The following is a 22,319-nucleotide window of genomic DNA, read 5'->3' as shown; positions in this document are numbered from 1 at the left end:
TTGGCATGCTGGAACAAGAGAGAAATACGTATTCTTGGATGCCATAGTGGGTTGAAAGCAAAGTAATATTATATCTTGTGTATTTTTATATCAGGATATTCCCTCCCTTTCCCCCAAGCCCCCTCCCCCACCCACAATATGCTTTTTTAAATGTATCACCTGTGTGTTCTTCTGGGTGAACTTTATAATAATTTTATCACCGACTTTAAATGCCCTCTACTTGATAAGATGTCCATTGTATGAACTCCCATGGTTTGTAAGCAGACTTTATAGTGTTTGCATCTCTCTCCCTGCTAAACCATGTTCTTCCTTAGAACCTAGAGCATGTCTTTTACCAGAATCACATTGGGCAGAAGTACATTATAAATTTTATCCTATATTTCCCATTCTAAAAATCCTGAAATGGTTCCTTATTATCTCTAAATAAAATCTGGATGCCTTAGATCCTGTTGTGGCTCAGCAAATTATGAACCCTTTAAGCATCCTTGAGAATGCGGGCTCAATCCTTGGCCTCGCTCAGTGGTCTAGGATCTGGCATTGCCGCAAGCTGTGGCTCGGATCCCTTGTGGCCGTGGTTGTGGTGTAATCAGGCAGCTACAGCTCCAGTTCAAGCCCTAGCCTGGGAACTTCCATATGTTTCAGGTGCAGCTCTAAAAAGAAAAAAAAGTCTGGACTCCTTAGCATTGCTGTAACTACCTTTCAACTCTTTCACTATGTACTGTCTCTTGTTGCTCTCATCATACTAAACTATTTATAGTTCTTCAAATTTGTGATTTTTCTCCCATACACATGCACATACACACAGAGGCAGTTTGTGGAGAGATGAGGCCCCCTCCTTTACCCCCATTGTGGATGCTTTGTCTTTTCCTGACTGAACTCAAATGTCACTTAGTTAAGGGCATATTATATGAACTCCTATAGTTCCCTATGTTCTGTACTGTTCTGACTCCCTTAGACCATGTTTTTGAGAGCTTGGGCTATGTTTTCTACTTCTTAATGCCCAGTATCAGATAATTAATCATGATGACATCCCTGTATCATGAGATAAAAGTTAAATTGCTACTTTTAAGATAGGAAATAATATAGGATACTGTTCGTCGTTCTAACAAAATTTCCACTCAGAAAAATAGATAATATGAGTGTTTATTGGATTAGTTAAAAGACTTACTTAACATATCCTTTTTATTATAATGTGGTATTCTGTAGATTAAAGCTGTGCTAGTTTTTGAGCAGGTGTTTCCAGAGATAGAATTCATTTAGAATGCTTTTATGCTAAAGTAAGGTTTAGTGATTGGCCACTTGAGAAAAGTAAGAAAAATCTATAGTTTTTTTCACAAATGGTAAATCAGGTCATGATAAGATAAACAGTCTCATAAAAGGGGTTATCTCTGTGAATGATGTTGGTGTTGTGATGTTTTAACACAGAATTACTGGGAATTACAGCTTTTGTGTTTTTTTTTCCTGTGTATTCCCTGAAATCTTAATCTTTCCAGTTACATTTATATTTGAACAAGTAATTATTGATGCAAATAGGATTATGACTTGTAGCAGACAGTACACAGCCTGAGGCAAATGGCCTTTTATAGGACACATCTTGTTTCAGCATAAGCATTCTGAAGATAGTTATGAGCAGTGGGAACATTTTGCTCTTTTAAGAAGACTGCTTTTTGTTTCCTTTGAAGTGTTTGTAATTATTAAAGCCTGAATGAATATTTCAGTAAATTGTAAGCAACTAACTACAGCATTTTATCAGAGAAAATTTTTATTAAATGCTTCTTTGAAAAAACTCAGATATGATATAAACATCCTTGTTTGCCTTTGTGTGAAATAAAACGTACGTATTAAAAAGTGCACAACATAAGTTATATGTTATAATATGCAGAAGTATGGATAAATAACAGGAAATAGAACGTGACCAGCAGTTTAAAATTCCTCCCATCTCCATTTGCCCTTTCTCAGTCTACTGCTGTCCCTGCCTGATGGAGGTAACTACCATCCTGACTTTCCTAGTAATCACTTCTTTTGTATTGCTTTATATTCTAACCACTTAAATGGGCATTCATTTAAGGTAGTTGAGTTTACTCGGTTTTTTGATCGTTAAGTAAACGAAATTATATACTGTGCATTCTTTTTGTCTGCTTTGGTTCAACATTATTTTTAGTGTTCATTCATGTTTATCATTATATAGAATTCCATTGATGAATATATCACAATTTATCTTTCCTGTTCTTTTTTTTGTCTTTTGTCCTTTTAGGGCTGCACCTGCAGCATATGGAGGTTCCCAGGCTAGGGGTCTAATCAGAGCTGTTGCTGCCAGCCTACGCAGAGCCACAGCAACACCAGATCCGAGCCGCATCTGTGACCTACACCATGGCCCGCAGCAACACTGGATCCTTAACCCACCGAGCGAGGCCAGGGATCTAACCTGCAACCTCATGGATCCTAGTTGGATTCGTTTTCGCTCCACCATGACGGGAACTCCATATCTTACTGTATCTTGTATCTTACCTTGCTGAATTTGTTTATCAGTCCTTAACTTTTGTTTGGAGGCTTTAGGTTTTCTATATGTAATATCATGTCATCTGTATGCAATGACAGTTTTACTTCTTCCCTTCCCATTTGGATACCCTTTATTTCTTCTTCTTGCAGAGTGCATATGAGAAATAGCTAGTGAATACCGTTGGGCAATGTTACATAATTTGATTGTAGGAGAATTTCAAATTTTATAAAACATGTAGTATTTTGTTATTTGTAATAATACCGTTACCATTATGTAGTGCTTAAGGGTTTGTGCATAGCTTTGGCAAATATTTCATCCTTATAATAGACTGTCAAGTGTTTAGGGAAGGTATCATCTCTCTGGTTTATTCATGAGCACACAGGCTCCATGAGATTGTTATATGATTGGGTGAAGATCACTTAGCTGACAAGTGCTAGAGGATATGGAATTCAGAGCAAGAGATTCTGGCTCTGTCTCTTCACTATGACATGCTTTTCTTCAAAGTGTACTTTTGTTGTCTGGTCTATCTCTCTCCACCTTTCCCCCCTCCCATAATTATTTACTTATTTGAAAGAAAGATCCACTAACTTTATTTACATATATTAATAGAATTTGGGTTTCTTTTCATGCTGAAGTTTTACATTCTTTTTCTTTTTTAATATATGTATTCTTTTCCATCATGGTCTATCCCAGGAGATTAGATATAGTTCCTTGTGCTATACAGTAGGGCCTTATTGTTTATCCATTCTAAATGCAATAGTTTGCATCTACTAACTCCAAACTCCCAGCCTATCCCACTCCCTCCTCCCGCCCCCTTGGCAACCACAAGTGTATTCTCTAGTTCGTGTGGGAAGTTTTAAATACTGATTTAATTGTATTGTCATATTAACCAGAAACATTCTTGGGTGTTCATGGAGTAACTGAAAAACAAGTATAGTGCCCAGGGAATAAAGAAACTTGGAGGAAACATACTTTTGGATTCCATAAAATAACGTGAACAGTTTTCAAGAAATTATGTAATTTGACTAGTCTTCAGAATCTGTTTAACACACTAATTTAATCATTATGACAATTTTTCAGACTAAATAAACTTGAAGATACTATTACTCTAATTAAAGGAAAAATTGAAGAAGTTCGTCTTCCTGTAGAAAAAGTGGATGTTATTATATCCGAGTGGATGGTAAGTGTTTGTGGAAAAAGACCCACTTTTTTTAGTTTTTAAAAAAGACAGTGAGGAAAGTAGCAGGTTTTCTGCGCTTAGTTATATTTGATAAATGTGAGAATGGTGGCATTATTTTTAAAAACAGCTACTCTTTTTATGGTAGTTTACTCTGAAATGGACTTATTTATTGGCCATTTATAATCTTTTTTTTTCTTGAAATTTATAATGATTTTTATAAAGAAAAGGATAGGAGTTCCCGTTGTGGCACAGTGGAAACGAATCCTACTAGGAACCATGAGGTTGCAGGTTCGATCCCTGGCCTCACTCAGTGGGCTAAAGATCTGGCATTACCATGAGCTGTGGTGTAGGTCGCAGATGCGGCTCAGATCTGGCGTTCTGTGGCTGTGGCGTAGGCCAGCAGCTGTAGCTCCGATTGGACCCCCTCGCCAGGGAGCCTCCACATGCCATGGGTGCAGCCCTAGGAAAGATAAAAAAAAAAAAGGAGGATAAATTAAACTTTTATACTTGGAAAATCATAATAAGGAATTACTATTTTTCTACATTTCTAGATTTGTAGAGACCTAATATGTTTGCCTGAAAACCTACAAGGACTGTTTATGTCAAAATAATGCATTGTTGCCACTATTGCTGTCATACTGAATATCCTCTTTCTAATTTGTTAGGCCATGTAATCTGTGTATTTATCACACAAAATAGAATTTATTGACATTATTAAAATAATAAAATTAAGGTACATTATATAGCTGTATAATTTGCTTTTGAAACCCCAAACCAAGGCCAGAATATTGGTTTTTAATAAAGCAAAATTAATATTAGTGACAACTGACTTGACTTATTGATATGCCACTTCAATTAAGTATGTAGTATTTCTAGATAAAGATTTTTTAACCATTTGGAAAGTGTTGAGCTTTTTTTAAAAGCTGGTTTTGGTGCACCTGTTTTCATTAAATGAGTTTATCAAAACTTCTTGAGAATAATGTTTTTCTTTACAGTTATCTATAAATTTTGAATGACCATAGTAAATAATAATTCTAGCAGAGTAGCACGGATTTCAGGGAGCTTTTGAAATGTTCAGATTTAATGCAGTGGTTTTCATTTAGAACCATTGGCAGTCATGTTTGTTCCAGTTACTTTTGTGCATGTGAAACAGTGTGTTGATTTTTTTCATGCTAGGCTTGGCTCTTAATTCTTGAGCACAATATCATTGTTCTTTTTATACCAAATAATTTGTATCAACATTCTTATGATTTCCCTTATGAATTGAGAAGGATTAAATTCAGTTATGTATAATTAAAAATCCAACCTCTCTTTAGAGGCTACAGGAAATGCTTTGGAGAAAGCATGTTTGAGGCATCCGCTTGGCACCAGCTTTAAGCAGTATACTCTAAATGTTGGCCGACATAATCCTCATTTTTCTAGGGACCATTTTATTTTTCTTGGAAAATCCATCTTTTAAATTACCCAAGATTATACTATAAACAAGCTAAAAGATATACTTTACTAAATTTCCTGTCACCTTGGTTAACTAGCCAGATAGTTCTTGCCATGACCAGCAGAGTTACCCTTCTGGATATTGATGTTCTAAGAGTTTTCTTTCTTTCTTTTTTAGGGCTGCACCTATGGCATATGGAAGTTCCCAGGCTAGGGGTTGAATCAGAGCTGCAGCTACCTGCTTACACAACAGCCACAGCAATGCAGGATCCGAGCTTCATTTGCACCCTACACCACAGCTCATGGCAACGCCAGATACTTAACCCACCAACTGAGGCCAGGGATCGAACTCACATCCTCATGGATACTAGTCAGGTTCATTACTGCTGAGGCACAATGGCACTTCTTATGTTCTAAGAGTTTTCATTTCAAAACTTGAAAAATAATCTAAAAGTATTAATGTGCAATTGAAATCTTAGAGCATATTGGTGTAATGACAAAAACTTAGCTGGATTGGGTGAAATTCTGAGATTGTCACAATTATGACGTGAACCTCACTGAAAGGTGTGCTGTTCTCGAACTCGTTTGCCTTCAGATCCATTTTACACCTTTCTGCTTTCTTCTTTTTTTTTTTTTTTTTTGTCTTTTTGCCATTTCTTGGGCTGCTCCAGTGGCATATGGAGGTTCCCAGGCTAGGGGTCTAATCAGAGCTGTAGCCACTGGCCTACGCCAGAGCCACAGCAACGCAGGATCCGAGCTGCATTTGCGACCTACACCACAGCTCACGGCAACGCCAGATCGTTAACCCACTGAGCAAGGGCAGGGACCAAACCTGCAACCTCATGGTTCCTAGTCAGATTTGTTAACCACTGCTCCATGAGGGGAATTCCTCTGCTTTCTTCTGATCCGATGGAGAAGGCCTGACTATGCAGGAAGCTTTTCCTAGGTTCTGGTGACAGCCGACTTTTGGGTTTCAGGACACTAATGGGAAACATTAATGGGAGATTTATGGAAAGGAGAAGCCAGGGCATTTCTTTACTTTATTTGCCTCTGGTGGTATTGCTGGCAGAATCTCTTTGTTTTGTGGTTCTAATTCCCACTTGACAGACCTGTCCTAGTTCCAACATCCACTGTGTGGCCCTGGCCCTGGGCTCTTGTAGCAGGGCTTCCTTTTTGTTTCTCTACTTCTAGTTAGATGCTAATTGACATAAAAGGACACCTTTCCTTTTGAAGGATTGGTCAGGCATGATCTCTGCCCATATTAGGAAGGCAGTGTTACACAAACAATACCAAGTCACTGGAACCTGAGGTGAAAGGAGCCACTTGTTTGGAACCAAGGTGCTTTCAGGAACCCTTCAGTAAGGGAAACAAAGAAGTGTGTCCAGGAAGTGATAACTAAGAACTTTCTTTCTTCCTCTTCACAAAGTTATAACTTAGAGTTTGCATTGTCTTGCTGTCTGCCTTTCCTTGCAAGCATCAGTGAGGGTGGAGTCCAGAAGATTGTGTTAAACATGTTCAAGGGAGCATTAGACACTAATTTGTGGCAGTTACTGAGTCATCTTTGTGGCTTGGCAATATTATTTAGAGTATTTCTAGATCCTTTGATTCCCCTCCTAACTTTGGTACTTCTACTAGGATTTCTGAGCTGAGAAGCTGGAAAATTCTGATTACATAATTAAACAAAGAGCAGGTAGGCTTCCTAAAATATATCCAACAATTTTTGAGATATTCCTCCTTTGGCTTAAACAGTGTGCAAGTGGCAGATAACTGACTATTCTAAATTTATTTTTAAGCCACATTTTCATTAACCAGCATTTGAAAATTCAAATACATTTTGGGAGTTTCTGTTGTGGCTCAGGGCGTTATGAACCTCACTAGTAACCATGAGGATGCGGGTTTGATCCCTGGCCTCACTCAGTGGGTTAAGGATCTGGCGTTGCCGTGTGCTGTGGTGTAGGTCAGAAACATGGCTCAGACCTGGCATTGCTGTGGCTGTGGTGTAGGCCAGCAGCTGCAGCTCCAATTTGACCCCTACCATGTGCTGCAGGTATGGCCCTTTAAAAAAAAAGCAAAAATTAAAATACATCTTGTAACATACTCTGTCCTTGAAAGATTTTTTTTTTTTTTTAACCTACAGCGGTAAGGATATAAAAATTTAGAATAATCCAAATTTAAGCTATAACATTGATTTTTTTTCCCTCTTTTTAAAAGTATTCTCAACAAGGAAGGACAAAGAATATATCCTGCAGAATTGGGCACAGATGTTTAATGGACTTGTAATCCAATATAGCAATGTAGGCATCATATATTGCAGAGATGTACATCTGTTTTCTTCTACTATGGTCCACTAACTGTTCCATGGCTTAATCTAGATTTTTTTTTTTTTTTTTGGTCTACAGCTGTTCATGGGCTTTGCTTTCATTTTGGAAGATGTTCTTAGATAAGAATGTAATTTTAAAAGCCAAATCATTGCTGTTAACATGTCGTTTAATAAATTATTTCTTGCCTCTTAGATTTATGAATTTCCAGATTTAGGCTTGCCTTTAATTTTACATTTTCGTTTTTATTGAATGAAATTTCTATTTGATAAAGCTGTCAGTTAAAATAGAAAGTTGGATTTCTATAGGATGTTAATATTTATGCCTATGAGTCTCTGGTCTCATTTTTTACGTTTTACTTTACCGGTAGAGCCATTTTTTTCTATGACTTCTTACTTCTGAGTGCCTAATAAAAATGTTCAAAGTGAGCATCTTTAATTATTGTCCTGTGAGCCAATAAAGCCACATTGACTCATTTGGTGTTGCTGTTTTCCTCCTTATGAATAGATAGCTAAGATCCTGGCATTGTATAATAAACTTGCCAGAGATGGTTCTTGTTTGGACATGTTATTTTCTGTCACCAGGACCATCAGCAAAATTGCACATTAAGTGAACCTTAAGTTTCATTGTCATGATCACTTATACATTCAAATTATCTAAAGTCCCTTGTTGTAATTTTTTTTATCTGAGCTTGTTTTTCACTGAAGTAAAATTTTCTCTTCACTCAAATAGTCTTTGATTTGGTCCTTTTAAGAATCAGCTTTCCCATCCCATCTTCACCAGCACAAGTGTGTGTGATGTGCATCCCTGCACCTGCCCATGCCCATAGTGATGGGGTATCCTTTATTCATTTTCAATGCTCTCTAGTGTTGGGAAATGGCTTTCCAGGATTTCATAGGCTTTATCACTTAGAAACACGACTTGTGATTTGGTTTTTCAATAATCCAAAAACTGGGCCACAAAGCCTGTCATGGGTCACATTTTCAGCTGGTCAGTATTGATGTTTTTGTTGTTTTTGATTTGGTCTGGCAGTGAAGCCATCCCATTCCAGCCCACTACCGTGAGGATTAGGTGGCCTTTTCTGATCTGTTTTCTTGCCTTAAACAGTATAATAATAATTATGTGAGTAGTTTACTAAGTTAGATAAGCTGAATTAGTCTTAGAGTTAGGGAAGGTACAGGGGATCAGTTGTTCAGGTGCATTTTTGCCTTTCTTGTCTTAGACAAGAAGTATGCTATGACTTGAATTTATGGACTTTTTTTAACTCCTCTGTTTTTCCATATATATATATATATATACATATATATATATATATATGTCTGAAAATTTTAAGCTAAATAAAATTGTATGTGTTTATTATGTATTATTTTGTCTACTTAAAATATTTCTGAGATAATCTCATGTATCAAGTGGTTCCGGATAAGGACATGTAAGGCATAACTTTCCCTCAACTCTATACCTCTTGCCATTTTTTCTCCTGTTTTTCTTATTTTTTTGTGGTTCCATCAGAAAAAAAAAGACATCTTTTCACTGCAGGATTTCCAATATACTTTTTAAAAAATCAGTAAATAAAAACAAAAATAACAAAAGCTTAAAATCAAAAAATGTTACTTAAAATTAACTTTAAAAAGTTCATTTGATGACAGAGATTACTGTTATTTCTGAAATCATATTATTTTTAGTATATTTTTAGCAGAAATAGTTGTCCTTTAATGGAAGACATTGATGATTAGTGATAGCAAATTATGTGTTAATAAATTACCTTATTTCTCTTAATGGGTTTTACCTTCTGTGTCTGGCAAACTGCTAGTAGTTCTGTAAGACTCAGCTCAGACATCACCTTCCTTATGAAGCTTTCCTTGTCTGCTCCTGGATCACATATAAAATCTCTCTTTTTCCCTCTTTTTTGTAATTTAGTTTAAGCTTTATAACATACTTTTATAGCATATTAGAATTAATTGTTCATGTACCTTTTCCCATTCTAAGACTGGGAAGTAGAATTTACTTAGTATGATCAGATTCTGTCATAGGAATCAGCATTAGTAAATGATAAGGGAGGGAGTTCCCATCGTGGCTCTGTGGTTAACGAATCCAGCTAGGAACCATGAGGTTGTGGGTTCAATCCCTGGCCTTGCTCGGTGGGTTAAGGATCTGGTGTTACCGTGAGCTGTGGTGTAGGTTGCAGATGCAGCTGGGATCCCACATTGCTGTGGCTCTGGCATAGGCCAGCGGCTACAGCTCCCATTCAACCCCTAGCCTGGGAACCTCCATATGCCACGGGAGCGGCCCTAGAAATGGCAAAAAGACAAAAAGACCAAAAAAAAAAAAAGTAAATGATGAGGGAATACACATTGTAAGAGAACTTTCCCAGATAGAAATTCACTGGCCATAGGCGCAACATTTTTTTTTTTTTTTTTTGGTCTGTTTAGGGCCACACCTGCAGCAAATTGAGGTTCCCAGGCCAGGGGTCAAATCAGAGCCACAGGCCTACACCACAACCACAGCAACACCCGATCCGAGCCACGTCTGCAACCTATACGACAGTTCACGCCAATGCCAGATCCTAAACCCACTGTGTGAGGCCAGGAATCGAACCTGTGTCCTCATGGATGCTCATCAGATTCATTTCTGCTGAGCCAGGTTGAAACTCCAGACGCAATTTTATTTATAATTTTCTGGACATCACAAGAAGGCAAGAATGTAACATGTCACAGGGTTAAGAATGTCGCTCTGGAGCCAGACGGTCTGAATTCCCGGCCCTGTTTTGCATACTTGGGTTTGTTTTCTTGGGCATGTTACTCAGCTTCTCTGTGCCTTAGTTTCTTTATAAAATGAAGATAACACTAGCCTGCATTTTAGAGGGTTTTTGTGAAGATTAAATGAATTAATTCATGTAAATTTCTTAGAACATTCTAGTACATAATAAGATCTCAGCAATTAGCCATTCAGTTTTGGAAGTTGTAAAAACTTTTATGCCCTTTGTAACTAGTGAATGAGCTGCTAGACTAGGTTATTCAGTAAGTAAAAGTTGCACATAATAATATACACGAAGTAATGAATTTTAATATTTAGAGGAAGAACATTCTTAGGGCCTCTCCCTTGGCATATGAGCCTTTTGTAAATGGAGAAGCCCCTCTGTTTCCATGGCCAGCATTTACTAATTAACTCTGCACTACAATGATTGCAAAGAGGTATGAAAACCAGCTGATGGACATAAATTATTGGGGTTGGGATATTTTTGGTATATTCATATTAACTTAATTAAAAGGTATCGTATATATGTTTCAAGAAAAATTTGCTGCCCTATAAACAATTTTTAGACATACTGATAATGCCTGATGATTATTTTAAAGTATAAAATACACATTTAGTAGGACTTTTTGAGTACTATAAATATTAACAGGGAGATAGTTATAACAGTGTTTTTTCATAAATGTGCTTAACATCCTGAATTAAGAATAAAATGAAAACAAAGAATAAAAATATAATTAAGAAAAGGCCTCATGTATAGTTACTCAGTTTTATAATCTTTACATTTGTTCTTACCTGCACTCTTAGCCACTCTGTAGCCTCTCCTTTATTTAATCTTAATAGTTGTTTACATTAAAATTCTCATTACACTCTGCAGCAATATTATTTTTTAGTCTAGGAGAAACTGTTTTGTAATAATGGGATCTTAGTAGCTGTAGGGAAAATTTAACCCTATGAGAAATTCTTTAAGTGGCTCTCAGGCTATTTTATGTTGTAGGTGTATTTTTATTTATTTATTTATTATTTATTATCTTTTTGTCTTATTTTCTAGGGCTGCACTCGCGGCATATGGAGGTTCCCAGTCCAGTTGGAGCTGTAGCCACCAGGCTAGGCCACAGCCACAGCAACGCCAGATCCAAGCCGTGTCTGTGACCTACACCACAGCTCATGGTAATGCCGAATCCTTAACCCACTGAGTGAGGCCAGAGATTGAACCCGCAACCTCATGGTTCCTAGTTGGAGTCACTAACCACTGAGCCACAACGGGAATTCCAGTGTATTTTAAAAGTAAGTTTTGCTTTTGAAATATAATGTTTTAGATGTTTTATATCTCTTTCCTCAAATTTCCGCAAGTTGCATTTGCCAAGAGATTCAGTGCTTTTGTGATTGATTTGATTGAATTTATTTGCTTTTTGGCTCACCATAATTCCCTTTGCCGTATTGCATTCTAGTTATGCTTCAGTCTTATATGAATTACTTTAAAAAAATCGTTTTGCTCAGTGAGTTGTAAATTATTCTAATTATGAAGATAAAGGGCATAAATTATTCAGGAGTATGAATCAACTGTCCTTATGTTTTTTTTTTAATATACTAGTCAGAGAACATGAAATATTTGTTAATTTTGATTTCAAACTCTAAAATTGTATAGCAATTTAAAATTTTTTTTCAGTAATACTTAAATACCTCTACCTGAGAGTAAAAATAAGCTCCTAAAATTCAACGGTTTGCATTTGCAGACAGATGGGCACTCATTACGAACTCATATTGCTTCATGTTAACTGAGTTGGCTCAGTCATAATTATTATAATAATTAATATGAAGTGGTTCTACTTAAGAATTATCCTTGAACATGTATTTGATTCATAAGCCGTGAGTAATCATATAAATGCTACCAGTTTGTAATAAATAATAATACTTGCTCCAGTGTTCCACAACCTGGATTTAGAAAACCCCCATGAGGTGTTTGAGGAATAACAGATTATATCTTTGTGAAGATTTAGGGGGCGTTATTAGTATGTTTATGGAGTGGAATACAGAATTCTCAGATTTTTAAGATAAAACATCTGCCTTCCTACTTTTTTGAGCCCATGTAGAGCTGGTATCAGTAAGTTGCTCCCTAATTCTTTGGAATTCCAATTCATTCTCATCAGCCATTGGAAGTACTTCATAGGACAAGTTAAGCAGTCATGACTTAAACTGTTTTTGGGAAACTGATTTTAAGGGCATGGTGAAGATAATTGTCCTTTTAGTTTTTCCTCCCTTTGAGCATAGATCTTTCATATTATATTTAATTGATTCTCCAAATCAGTAAAATTTAGGTGGCAGGACTCTGAAGTCATTATTTAGGTGAAATGAAAATTTATCTGAAATTAGTTACCTTAAATGTTTATCTGTTCTTATGAATGACTTTCTTGGCCTGCTCTCAATAGGTTTTTAGGTTTTTTTGTATTTGTTTGTTTGTTTTTTGGCTGCCCCAATGCATATGGAGTTCCCAGGCCAGGGATCAGATCCGAGCTACATTCACAACCTAAGCCACAGCTGCAGCAACACCAGATACTTAACCCACTCTGCCAGGCCAGGGATTGAACCTATGTCCCAGTACTCCCAAGATGCCACCGATCCTGTTGTACCACAGTGGAAACTCCTAGATTACTTGTTTGAATAAACTTTTTAGTAATGGGGATATATTGTCTTGGTTGGCCCCATTTGGTTGGTTCACTCTTCTCCATCTCTTTAAAATTAGAATGATTATTTGGGGATCCACAATTTAAAGTTAACACTGTAGTTCTGAAGTTGAATGAGTTGAATCAATGTAGGGTTAACTGACGTTTTCATGAATTCAGTCTTCAGCCTTATATATATTAGTTTGTGTTTGTATCCAGTAAAAGTAAGAATAAATCTGAGACTTAATTACCTCAGTGAAGTTACTATTTCATTAGGAAATTATACGTCATTGGTCTTAATTTTGTTAAGGGTTTACCATTTTATTACTCCTTTCAAAGACCCCAAATTTTGGCTTGGTTGATTTTTTTCTATCATACATTTTTTTTCTATTGGGTTTACTTCTGACATTATTATTTCCCTCCAGTCTTTTAGAGTTTGACGTGCTGTTTTATGCTAGCTTCTTGAAATTGAGGCTTGGATAATTGATTTTCAGCTTTACGTTTTCTAATTAGCATTTGAGGCTAATGTTTCTAGGTACTTATTTAAGTGATTTTTTAAAAATATAGTTTTAAGTATTACTGTTTTCTGAAATACTGTTGTTAAAAGTAAAACTCAACTACTGTTATATTTTAGAATTAATCGGCCATTAAAAAAATAAAGGTGCTGGCACTTCTGCTCCTTTGTTGAGGCTAACTATGTGCTTTAAGGAACCCTCTTATTACAGAACCACAAAATCCCTGAAGAACATAGATATGTATTTTTTTTCTCATTAGGCAAGTCAGTTTTGCTGTTATTTCCTCTTTTCGGGTTCAGTTCTCTTGTGACTTTTTTTTTTTAGAAGAGAAAGAACACAATTTTAAGTAAATTTTACTTTATTAAATAAGCACGAAACCAGAATATGATGTGTGTCACTGGCAATCTGCAAGAGATTAGAAAGACAGACACAAATGTCACCCTTTATATAGCTAAGCAGATGCAGTCCATTGCATACGTGTGCTCACAGTAAACAGTAGTATGGTGACTATTTTAAATCACTCGGTTTTGCTCATTTCTTTATGTAATTTTGGAGAGTAATTCTAGAGTACAATTATATAAAAATTTGAAAGATAATATATATCCAAATACTTGGAAATGTTTAGAAACTAACAGTTTTGAATGAGCTTATAGCTCATTTTGACATTATTTTCCGTGAAATTTTTCCAATTTGTTTTAGGTGATAGTTTTGATGTTGTTGGTTAATGCATGATAATCTAGCTTGTCTTGACAGATACATTATTCTCTAACAGTTATGTTTATTGGCAGCGTGTGGCTTGTCCTTTCACTAATTTTTGGTGCGATTTGATGAATAGACTTTCTTAATTTTTCATGTATCATATTTATCAAACTTTTTAATGCTTTGAGTTTTTTGTATCTTGTTCCATTAATCTTTCTAGAATTACCATTGGATATTTATTAGACTTCTCCATCTTCCATGCCTCTTCACCTCTTTTATATTTTCTAATGTTTTGGCTTTCTGGGATGTACTCTGGATAATTTTTTTTCAATTCCACCCACCAGTTCTTTCTGAAGTTGAAAATAATCTGTTAAACTCGTTCAATTATTTTTTTGCTTCCTTTTTTTCTTTTTAACTTCTATGTATTTTTTTTCTTCAAGTATAGATGATGTACAATATTGTGTTAGCTTCACTATGTATAAGCATAGTAATTTAGTATTTTTGCAGATTATATTTCATTGTAAGTTATTATAAGATAATAGGTATAATTCATGTGCAATATATTCTATGCTTGTTGCTTATCTATTTTATGTATAGTAGTTTGTATCAGTTAATCTCATACCCCTAATTTGTCCCTCCCACTTTTCCTCTTCTCTTTGGTAATAACCAGTTTGTTTTCTTTATCTATGAGTCTGTTTCTGTTTTGCATATACATTCATTTGTATAATTTTTTAGATTCCACATGTATTTGTCTTTCTCTGACTTATTTCCCTATGGGTAAAATCCTCTCTTTCTATCCACATTGCTGCAAAATGGCAGTATATCATGACTTTTTATGGCTGAGTAATATTCCATTGTGTGTGTGTGTGTGTGTGTGTGTGTGTGTGTGTATGTGTGTGTGTGTTTGTGTATCATCTCCTTAAGCCATCACATTCTGTTGATAGGCACATGGATTGCTTACATGTCCTGACTGTTATAAATAGTACTCTATGAACATTGGGGTGCATGTATCTTTTTGAATTAATGTTTTTGATTCTTCTAGATATATACACAGGAGTGGAATTGCTAGGTTGTATGATAGTTTTATTTTTAGTTTTTTAAGGACCCTCCATACTGTCTTCCATAGTGGCTGTAACCAGTTTATATTCTCACCAACAGTATATGAGGGTTCCTTTTTCTCCACATCCTTTTCAACACATGTTATTTATAGGCTTGTATGGTAGCCATTCTGACAAATGTGAATGATATCTCATTGTAGTTTTTATTTGTATTTCTCTAGTAATTATTGATGTTGACCATCTTTTTATGTGCCTGTTAGCCATCTGTATGTCTTTGGAATAGTATCTATTCAAGTCTTCTGCCCATTTTTCAATTGGAATTTTTTTTAATGAACCTAGCTATTGTTTTGCTTTGTTTTGTTTTGTTTTGGGCCACTGCCATGGCATGCAGAACTTCAGGGATTAAACCCACACCACAGCAGCTGCTTGAACCGCAGCAGTGACAATGCCAGATCCTTAACCCACTGAGCCACCAGGGAACTCAGATTGTTTTTGATATTCTTTTCTTCTAAAACTTTGGGAGTTCCCATTGTGGCTCAGCAGTAACAAACCTGACTAGTATCTGTGAGGACGTGGGTTCAATCCCTGGCCTTACTCAATGGGTTAAGGATCTGGCATTGCCATGAGCTGTGGTGTAGGTCATAGACACAGCTCGGGTCCTGCATTGCTGTGGCTGTGGTGTAGGCTGGCAGCTGTAGCTCTGATTCAACCCCTAGCCTGGGAACTTCCATGTGCCATAGGTGTGGCCCTAAAAAGACCAAAAAAAAATTTGCTTATTTTTAGTTTCAAGTCTCTTTCAATTTCATGTATCATGAACATCCTAATTTTTATTTTCTGTTTTTAATTTCAGTGTCTAACATTTTTGCAGATCTACTTTCAGCTATTGATTCTATTGAGTGGTGTTTGGTTCTTGCTTACTTGAGTGTTTAGTACTATTTGATATGATGCTATATGTTTTCCAAAGAACTTTGTCTGTGGAAAATTCTTGGATGCCTAGGTAAAAAATTTACTAGGGAAAATTTTCAGTCTAAACAGTATAGAATGTTTCCATGAACCTCATGTACCCAGCACCCAGCTTAGCAGTTATCACCAATTTGCCGTTTTTGTTTTATCTGTTTCCACACTACTTTTTTTTTTTTTTTTTTTGCTGTCTCTTACTGATAAGGACTTTTAAAAATACATATTCGTTGGAACATTGTTGAGCCAAAGTTATTGATGTAGTCATATTCCATGTTATATTTAAAAATTCCTTCGTTAGTCTGTGTTCACATTTCCCTGATTGTTTCATGAATTTTATTTTACTTTCTTTATATTTGATTTGTTTGATCAGGGTCTGAGTTACATCCACATGTTGTATTTCACTAATTTGTTTCATAAATCTTTACTTCAATTAAGCTTTTTTAATGAGATAATCATAGATTATCACATGCTGTTGTAAAAAAATAACAGTTTCCTTGTACTCCTTACTCAGCTTCTGTCAGTGATAACATCTTGAAAAACTAACCTGCAATAATAGCACAACCAGGATTTTGATAACTGCTATCAAGATACAGAGCAGTTCCATCCCATCACTACAAAGACCCCACCTATTGTCCTTTTATGTCCACTCCCACTTTTCTCATCCAATCCCATCCTTGACCCGTAGCAACTACTAATCTTTTCTCAATTTCTATAATTTTGTCATTTCAAGAATGCTGTGTAAATAGAATCATGTAGTATGTGACCTTTCGGGATTGGCTTTTTTCACTTAATGTAATTCCCTGGAAATTCATCCAAATTGCAGCACATATCAATAGTCTGTTCCTTATTTCTGAGTTATTAATTCATATTATTCCATGGTATGGATGATCCACATTTGGTTTACCATTTGTCTTTTGGAAGACGTCCAGTCTGGGGCTGTTACAAATAAAGCTACATGAATATTTGTGTGTAGATTTTTTTCGTGAACATAAGTTTTCATTTCTTTCAGATAAGTGCCCAAGAGTACAATTGCCAGTCATGTAGTAATTGTGTTTTGTTCTCTGAGAAACTGTCAGTCTATTTCCAGAGGTACTATACCATTTTATATTCCTACTAGCAACATATGAGTGATCAGTTTCTCTACATCCATGCCAACATTTCCTGTTATCACTTTTTTATTTCAGCCATTCTGATAGATGTGTAGTGATATCTAATTGTGCTTTTAATTTGCATTTCCTTAATGGTTAATGAAGTTAAACATCTATTCATATGCTTGTTTGCCATCTGTGTCTCCTCTTCAGTGAAATGTGTTTGTGGTTTTTGTTCATTTTCTTTTTTCTTTCTTTTTTTTTTTTTTTTTTGCTTTTTAGGGCCGCACTTGCTGCATGTGGAAGTTTCCAGGCTAGGGGTCTAATGAGAGCTACAACTTCCAGCCTATACCACAGCCATAGCAACACAGGATCCAAGCTGCGGCTGGGACCTACACCACAGCTCACAGCAATGCTGGATCCCTGACCCACTGAGCAAGGCCAGGGATCAAACCTGCATTCTTATGGATAATAGTTGGATTTGTTTCCACTCCTGTTCACAATGGGAGCACCTGTTCATTTTCTAGTTGGATCATTTTTTTCTGTGTTGGGTTTAATAGTTCTTTTTACTGGGTCTTTATCACATATGTATTTGCAGATGTTTTCTCTCACTCTAAATCTCATCTTTTTTTTTTTTTGTCTTTTTCCCTTTTCTAGGGCCGCACCTGCTGCATATGGAGGTTCCCAGGCTAAGGGTCCAATTGGAGCTGTAGCCACCGGCCTACACCACAGCCACAGCAACGCCAGATCCAAGCCCCATCTGCGACCTACACCACAGCTCATGACAACGCCGGATCCTTAACCCACTGAGCAAGGCCAGGGATTGAACTTGCAATCATGGTTCCTAGTCGGATTCGTTAACCACTGAGCCACAACGGAAACTCCTAAAGCTCATCCTCTTAAGATCTTTTATAGAGCAAAAGTTTTCAATATTGATGAAGTATAATATCAGTTTTTATTTTTATGGATCATGCTTTTGATATCAAGTCTAAAATTTCTTCACCTATAGGTTTACCTCCATCGTGTGTGTGTATGTGTGTGTGTTCGCGCGTGCACCAGCCATTCTTTGAAGAGACTGGGCCATTTAGTCTGTAGAGTTCCATATTCTGGATTTTGATGATCATATCCTCCTGGTGTCATTTAACATGTTTTTCTATTCTTGTATTTCTTGTAAACTTGAAATACAGGGTCCAGAAATAGAGCCTTAGCAAATTCAAGGGTTTGGGGGAGTTCCCACGTGATGCAGTGGATTAAAGATCTGGCATTGTCACTGCAGTGGCTTGGGAGCTTCCGCATGCTGCAGCTGTGACCAAAAAACAAAACAAAACAAATCCAAGGGGTTTCCTCCCTCCAGAATACTTCATGTGCGGTGTTGGTGGTTAGTTTCTCTTGCACTCAAGTCAAGGGAATCTTAGTGTCTGGCTGTCTCATATTGAGATTGATCATTGTTTTTGGAGTTGTCACCCTAATCTATTTGTTATGAAATTTCCTATCAGCCTTTGACTTAAAGGTGTTAGAATTCATTGAAAATGATTTCTTAGATTTATTATTTCATTAGAAGTTATACAATTGTGATATTCTAATTGTATCATTTATTCTATGTTAGCTGAATTTATTCTGAAAGTTCTTTCTCTCGAATGTTTGGTTACAACTTACAGTTTACATAGGAAACAAGGTATAAAGGCTGGATATTTTCTACTTACCATTTTCAGAATAATGAATTGTTTCTCTAGCATTATTTCTAAAGGGAATTTTTTGGTTTGTTTTTAGTGTCATTATGAACTCATGGAGTCTTTTAACATTTTTGGTGTGTTTTGAATCATCATAATTATTATTTTCGATATTAGAATTGGCCCATTTTTAGCTAGTGACAAACATTTGAACTTGCCTCTTAATGTCCCTTTAACAGTTCCTAGTTGTCTTCAATATAATAATGAAAGAAAATGTAAGTATGCATTGTTTCAGATTATACTTTCTGATACAATAAGATATTTTACTGTTTTTGTGTTTTTCTTACATATTTTATACTACCTAAACTTGGGATCAAAGAAACCTGGTTCATTTATTGGAAAATGGTATGTGGAGACCACAATCTGGGTTCTAAGAATGCTTGTTGCTCCTGGACTGTCATTGGTTGTATGTTGTTCTTAATGTTAAGATATAGCTAATTTTTTATTATTTAAAAAATCGTGAGTTTACACTTATATTTCCAATTTAAGATTGTGGAATTTTTACTTAAAGTCTTTTAGAATATATTTTTTAAATTTTTTATTATAGTTGATTTACAGTGCTCTGTCAGATTTCTGCTGTACAGCAAAGTGACCCACTTTTATATATATATACACATTCTTTTTCTCACATTTTCCTCCATCATGTTCCATCACAAGTGATTGGATACAGTTCCCTGTGCTATACAGCAAGATCTCATTGCTTATCCACTCCAAATGCAATAGTTTGCATCTACTAACCCTAAACTCCCAGTCCATCCTACTCCCTCCCTCTTCCCCTTGGCAACCACAAGTCTGTTCTCCATGTCCATGAGTTTGCTTCTTTTCTGTTTATAGGTTCATTTGTGCCATATATTATATTCCAGGTATAAGTGGTATCATATGGTATTTTCTTTCTCTTTCTGACTTAGTTGGAATGAAAATCTCTCATTGCATCTATGTCGCTGCAAATGGCATTATTTGTTCTTTCTTATGGCTGAGTAGTATTCCATTGTGTATATATCTTCTTAATCCATTCATCTGTCGATGGACATTTAGGGTGTTCCCTGTCTTGGCTCCTGTGAATAGTGCTGCAAAGAACATACAGGTGCTTGTGTCTGTTTCAAAGAAAGTTTTGTCTGGATATATGCTCAAATTGATGGATTGTATGGTAGTTCTATATTTAGTTGTCTGAGGTTAGAATCTTTAATTTTAAACTGTTACTCTTTTCTTCTGTGCAGAAAATCTTGATTCTTAAAATAGTAGTAGCTTTATCATATAAGTGACCTTTTAAGTTTCCAAAAGTTTCCAGATTTGTTTGTTTCCTTTTTCTTCAATTTGGGGGAATTGTTTCTTCTTCCTTTTTTTAGTTTAATTTTATGTTTTAATTATTAAAAAAAAATTGTGTGGCTCCATTCCTTCTTTCCTTTAGTGACTAGATAAGCTTTTTGTTTGTTTTGTTCTCAGTTTGTTTGGTTTATTTAAAAATATTATATATTTGTATATTTATATTAAATATGTATATATTTATATTCTCAACCTTGTTTTATGCAGAGTTAACATTCAGTGTTCCATGTTTTGCTTTTTTTTTTAAATTTAAAATTATATCTTGGCCGTCATTCTGTAACACTGTCGAAGAATCACTTCTCCTTCCTTTCTATGGCTGTGTAATACTCCATTGTATAAATAAATGTAATGTATTGGGAGGTCCCTGATGGCCTAACAGGTTAAGGACTCAGTGTTGTCACTGCTGTGGTGCAGGTTCAATCCCTGGCCTGGGAACTTCCCCTTGCCATGGGTGCAGCCCCTGAAAAAGAGAGAGAGAGAGAGAAATATAATGTATATAATTAGCACTCACTTAAATTTCTTCCATTCTTTTGCTGTTACAGATAATACTGTATTGAATATTCTTGTACATAGATCATTTCATTTCATATTCCTGGAAGTGTGATTGGTGGGTCAAAGGATTACTGTATATGCAATCTTAATAGTTTTTTTCAAATTCTTCTCAGCACTTATCCTACTCTTCGGCTTTCTTACCAACAGTGGTATGAGAATACCTATTTTTTCCACAGTCTTACCAACAGAGTAATTTGCAGACTCATTTGAAATTTTTGGGTTGAGGTTTTCCCTGTCACCTAGACATTGTAAATTAGGGTTGTAAATTTGCATGAGGAGACTGGCTTCTGTTAAGAATTATTGGAGATGGGGAGCAAGGGGATATTCAACCATTCAGCACCAAGGTTCTAGACTGAGTTGACCGGGAGGGGGGCAAGGTGAGATTTTAAACTTACATTTACTTATGTATGTATTTGGTTGCCTTTGCTTTGTTATTTGTGATGTTTTCCTCTTATATTCCTCACTTTGGCTGGACCATGGGTTTCATCTGTTGTTTTCCCATGTTTATTCACTAGCTTTAGCAAATGCTTCTCAAGGTGATAGCCAGCTCACTGATGCATCTAACCAGATGCTCTTTCTTCCCTTCTGGTGTATGTGTTGTACTTAGAGGATCAGTACTTCCTAAAATGTGCCGTTGCAGGAAATGGAATGAGAGCTTGTTCTTAAGTCCTGAATCATACTGTTAATAGAGTTCATCATTTTTATAGCTTCAAACACCTATAATTCACAAGTATTATAGGAGCACTCTTATATATAAGTATAACTTAATATAATTCTCTTTAATAAAAGTTAGTAAGCTATTTAGTTGTAAGAGTAGAATATCCAATTATAATTATTTTTTTTTCAATCACTGTGGGAGATTGGGAATATATCTTTCTCTATAGAAGATAAGCAGATGGCCAACAGACACATGAAAAGATGCTCATTATTGCCAGAGAAATGCAAATCAGAACTACAACGAGATTACACCTCGTACCAGTCAGAATGGCCATCATCAAAAAATCTGCAAATAACCAGAAGTTCCCTTGTGGCACAGTGGGTTAAGAATCCAGTGTTGTCACTGCTGTAGTGCAGGTTGGATTCCTGGCCTGGGGACTTCCATGTGCCATGGGTACAAACCAAAAAAGAAAATTCTACAAATAATAAATAATGGAGAGGGTGTGGAGAAACAGGAACCTTCCTACACTGCTTCTGGGAATGTAAATTGGTGCAACCACTGTGGAAAACAGAGTAGAGTTTCCTCAAAAAAACTAAAAATAGAACGACCACATGATTTAGGACTCTCACTCCTGGGCATCTATCAGGACAAAACTTTCATTCAAAAAGATACATGTATGTACCCCTATGTTCATTGCAGCACTATTCACAATAGCCATGAATGACATGGAAACAGTCTAAATGTCCATCAGCAGATGGATGGATAAAGAAGATGTGATCACACGCGCTCGCGCGCACACACACACAAACACACACACAGAGACCACGGAATTCTACTTGGCCATAAAAAAGAATGAAATGATGCCATTTGTAGCAACATAAATGGACCTA

The 22,319-nt window shown here is 36.0% G+C and overlaps 1 protein-coding gene across 1 annotated transcript in view; it reads left to right on the top strand.

Moving 5' to 3' along the window:
• Positions 1–22,319, top strand: part of PRMT3 (protein arginine methyltransferase 3) — a 135,279-nt gene that overhangs the window by 34,164 nt on the left and 78,796 nt on the right. Inside the window, exon 10 of the mRNA XM_047776135.1 lies at positions 3,581–3,680. Within this exon, the coding sequence (XP_047632091.1) occupies positions 3,581–3,680 (100 nt within the window). The remainder of the gene's footprint in view (positions 1–3,580; positions 3,681–22,319) is intronic.

This window comes from Phacochoerus africanus, chromosome 4 (genome assembly GCF_016906955.1).
Source record: "Phacochoerus africanus isolate WHEZ1 chromosome 4, ROS_Pafr_v1, whole genome shotgun sequence".
NCBI lineage: Eukaryota > Metazoa > Chordata > Mammalia > Artiodactyla > Suidae > Phacochoerus > Phacochoerus africanus.
The sequence above is the reverse complement of the archived record's forward strand: the minus strand, read 5'-3'. Positions and strand labels throughout refer to the sequence as shown.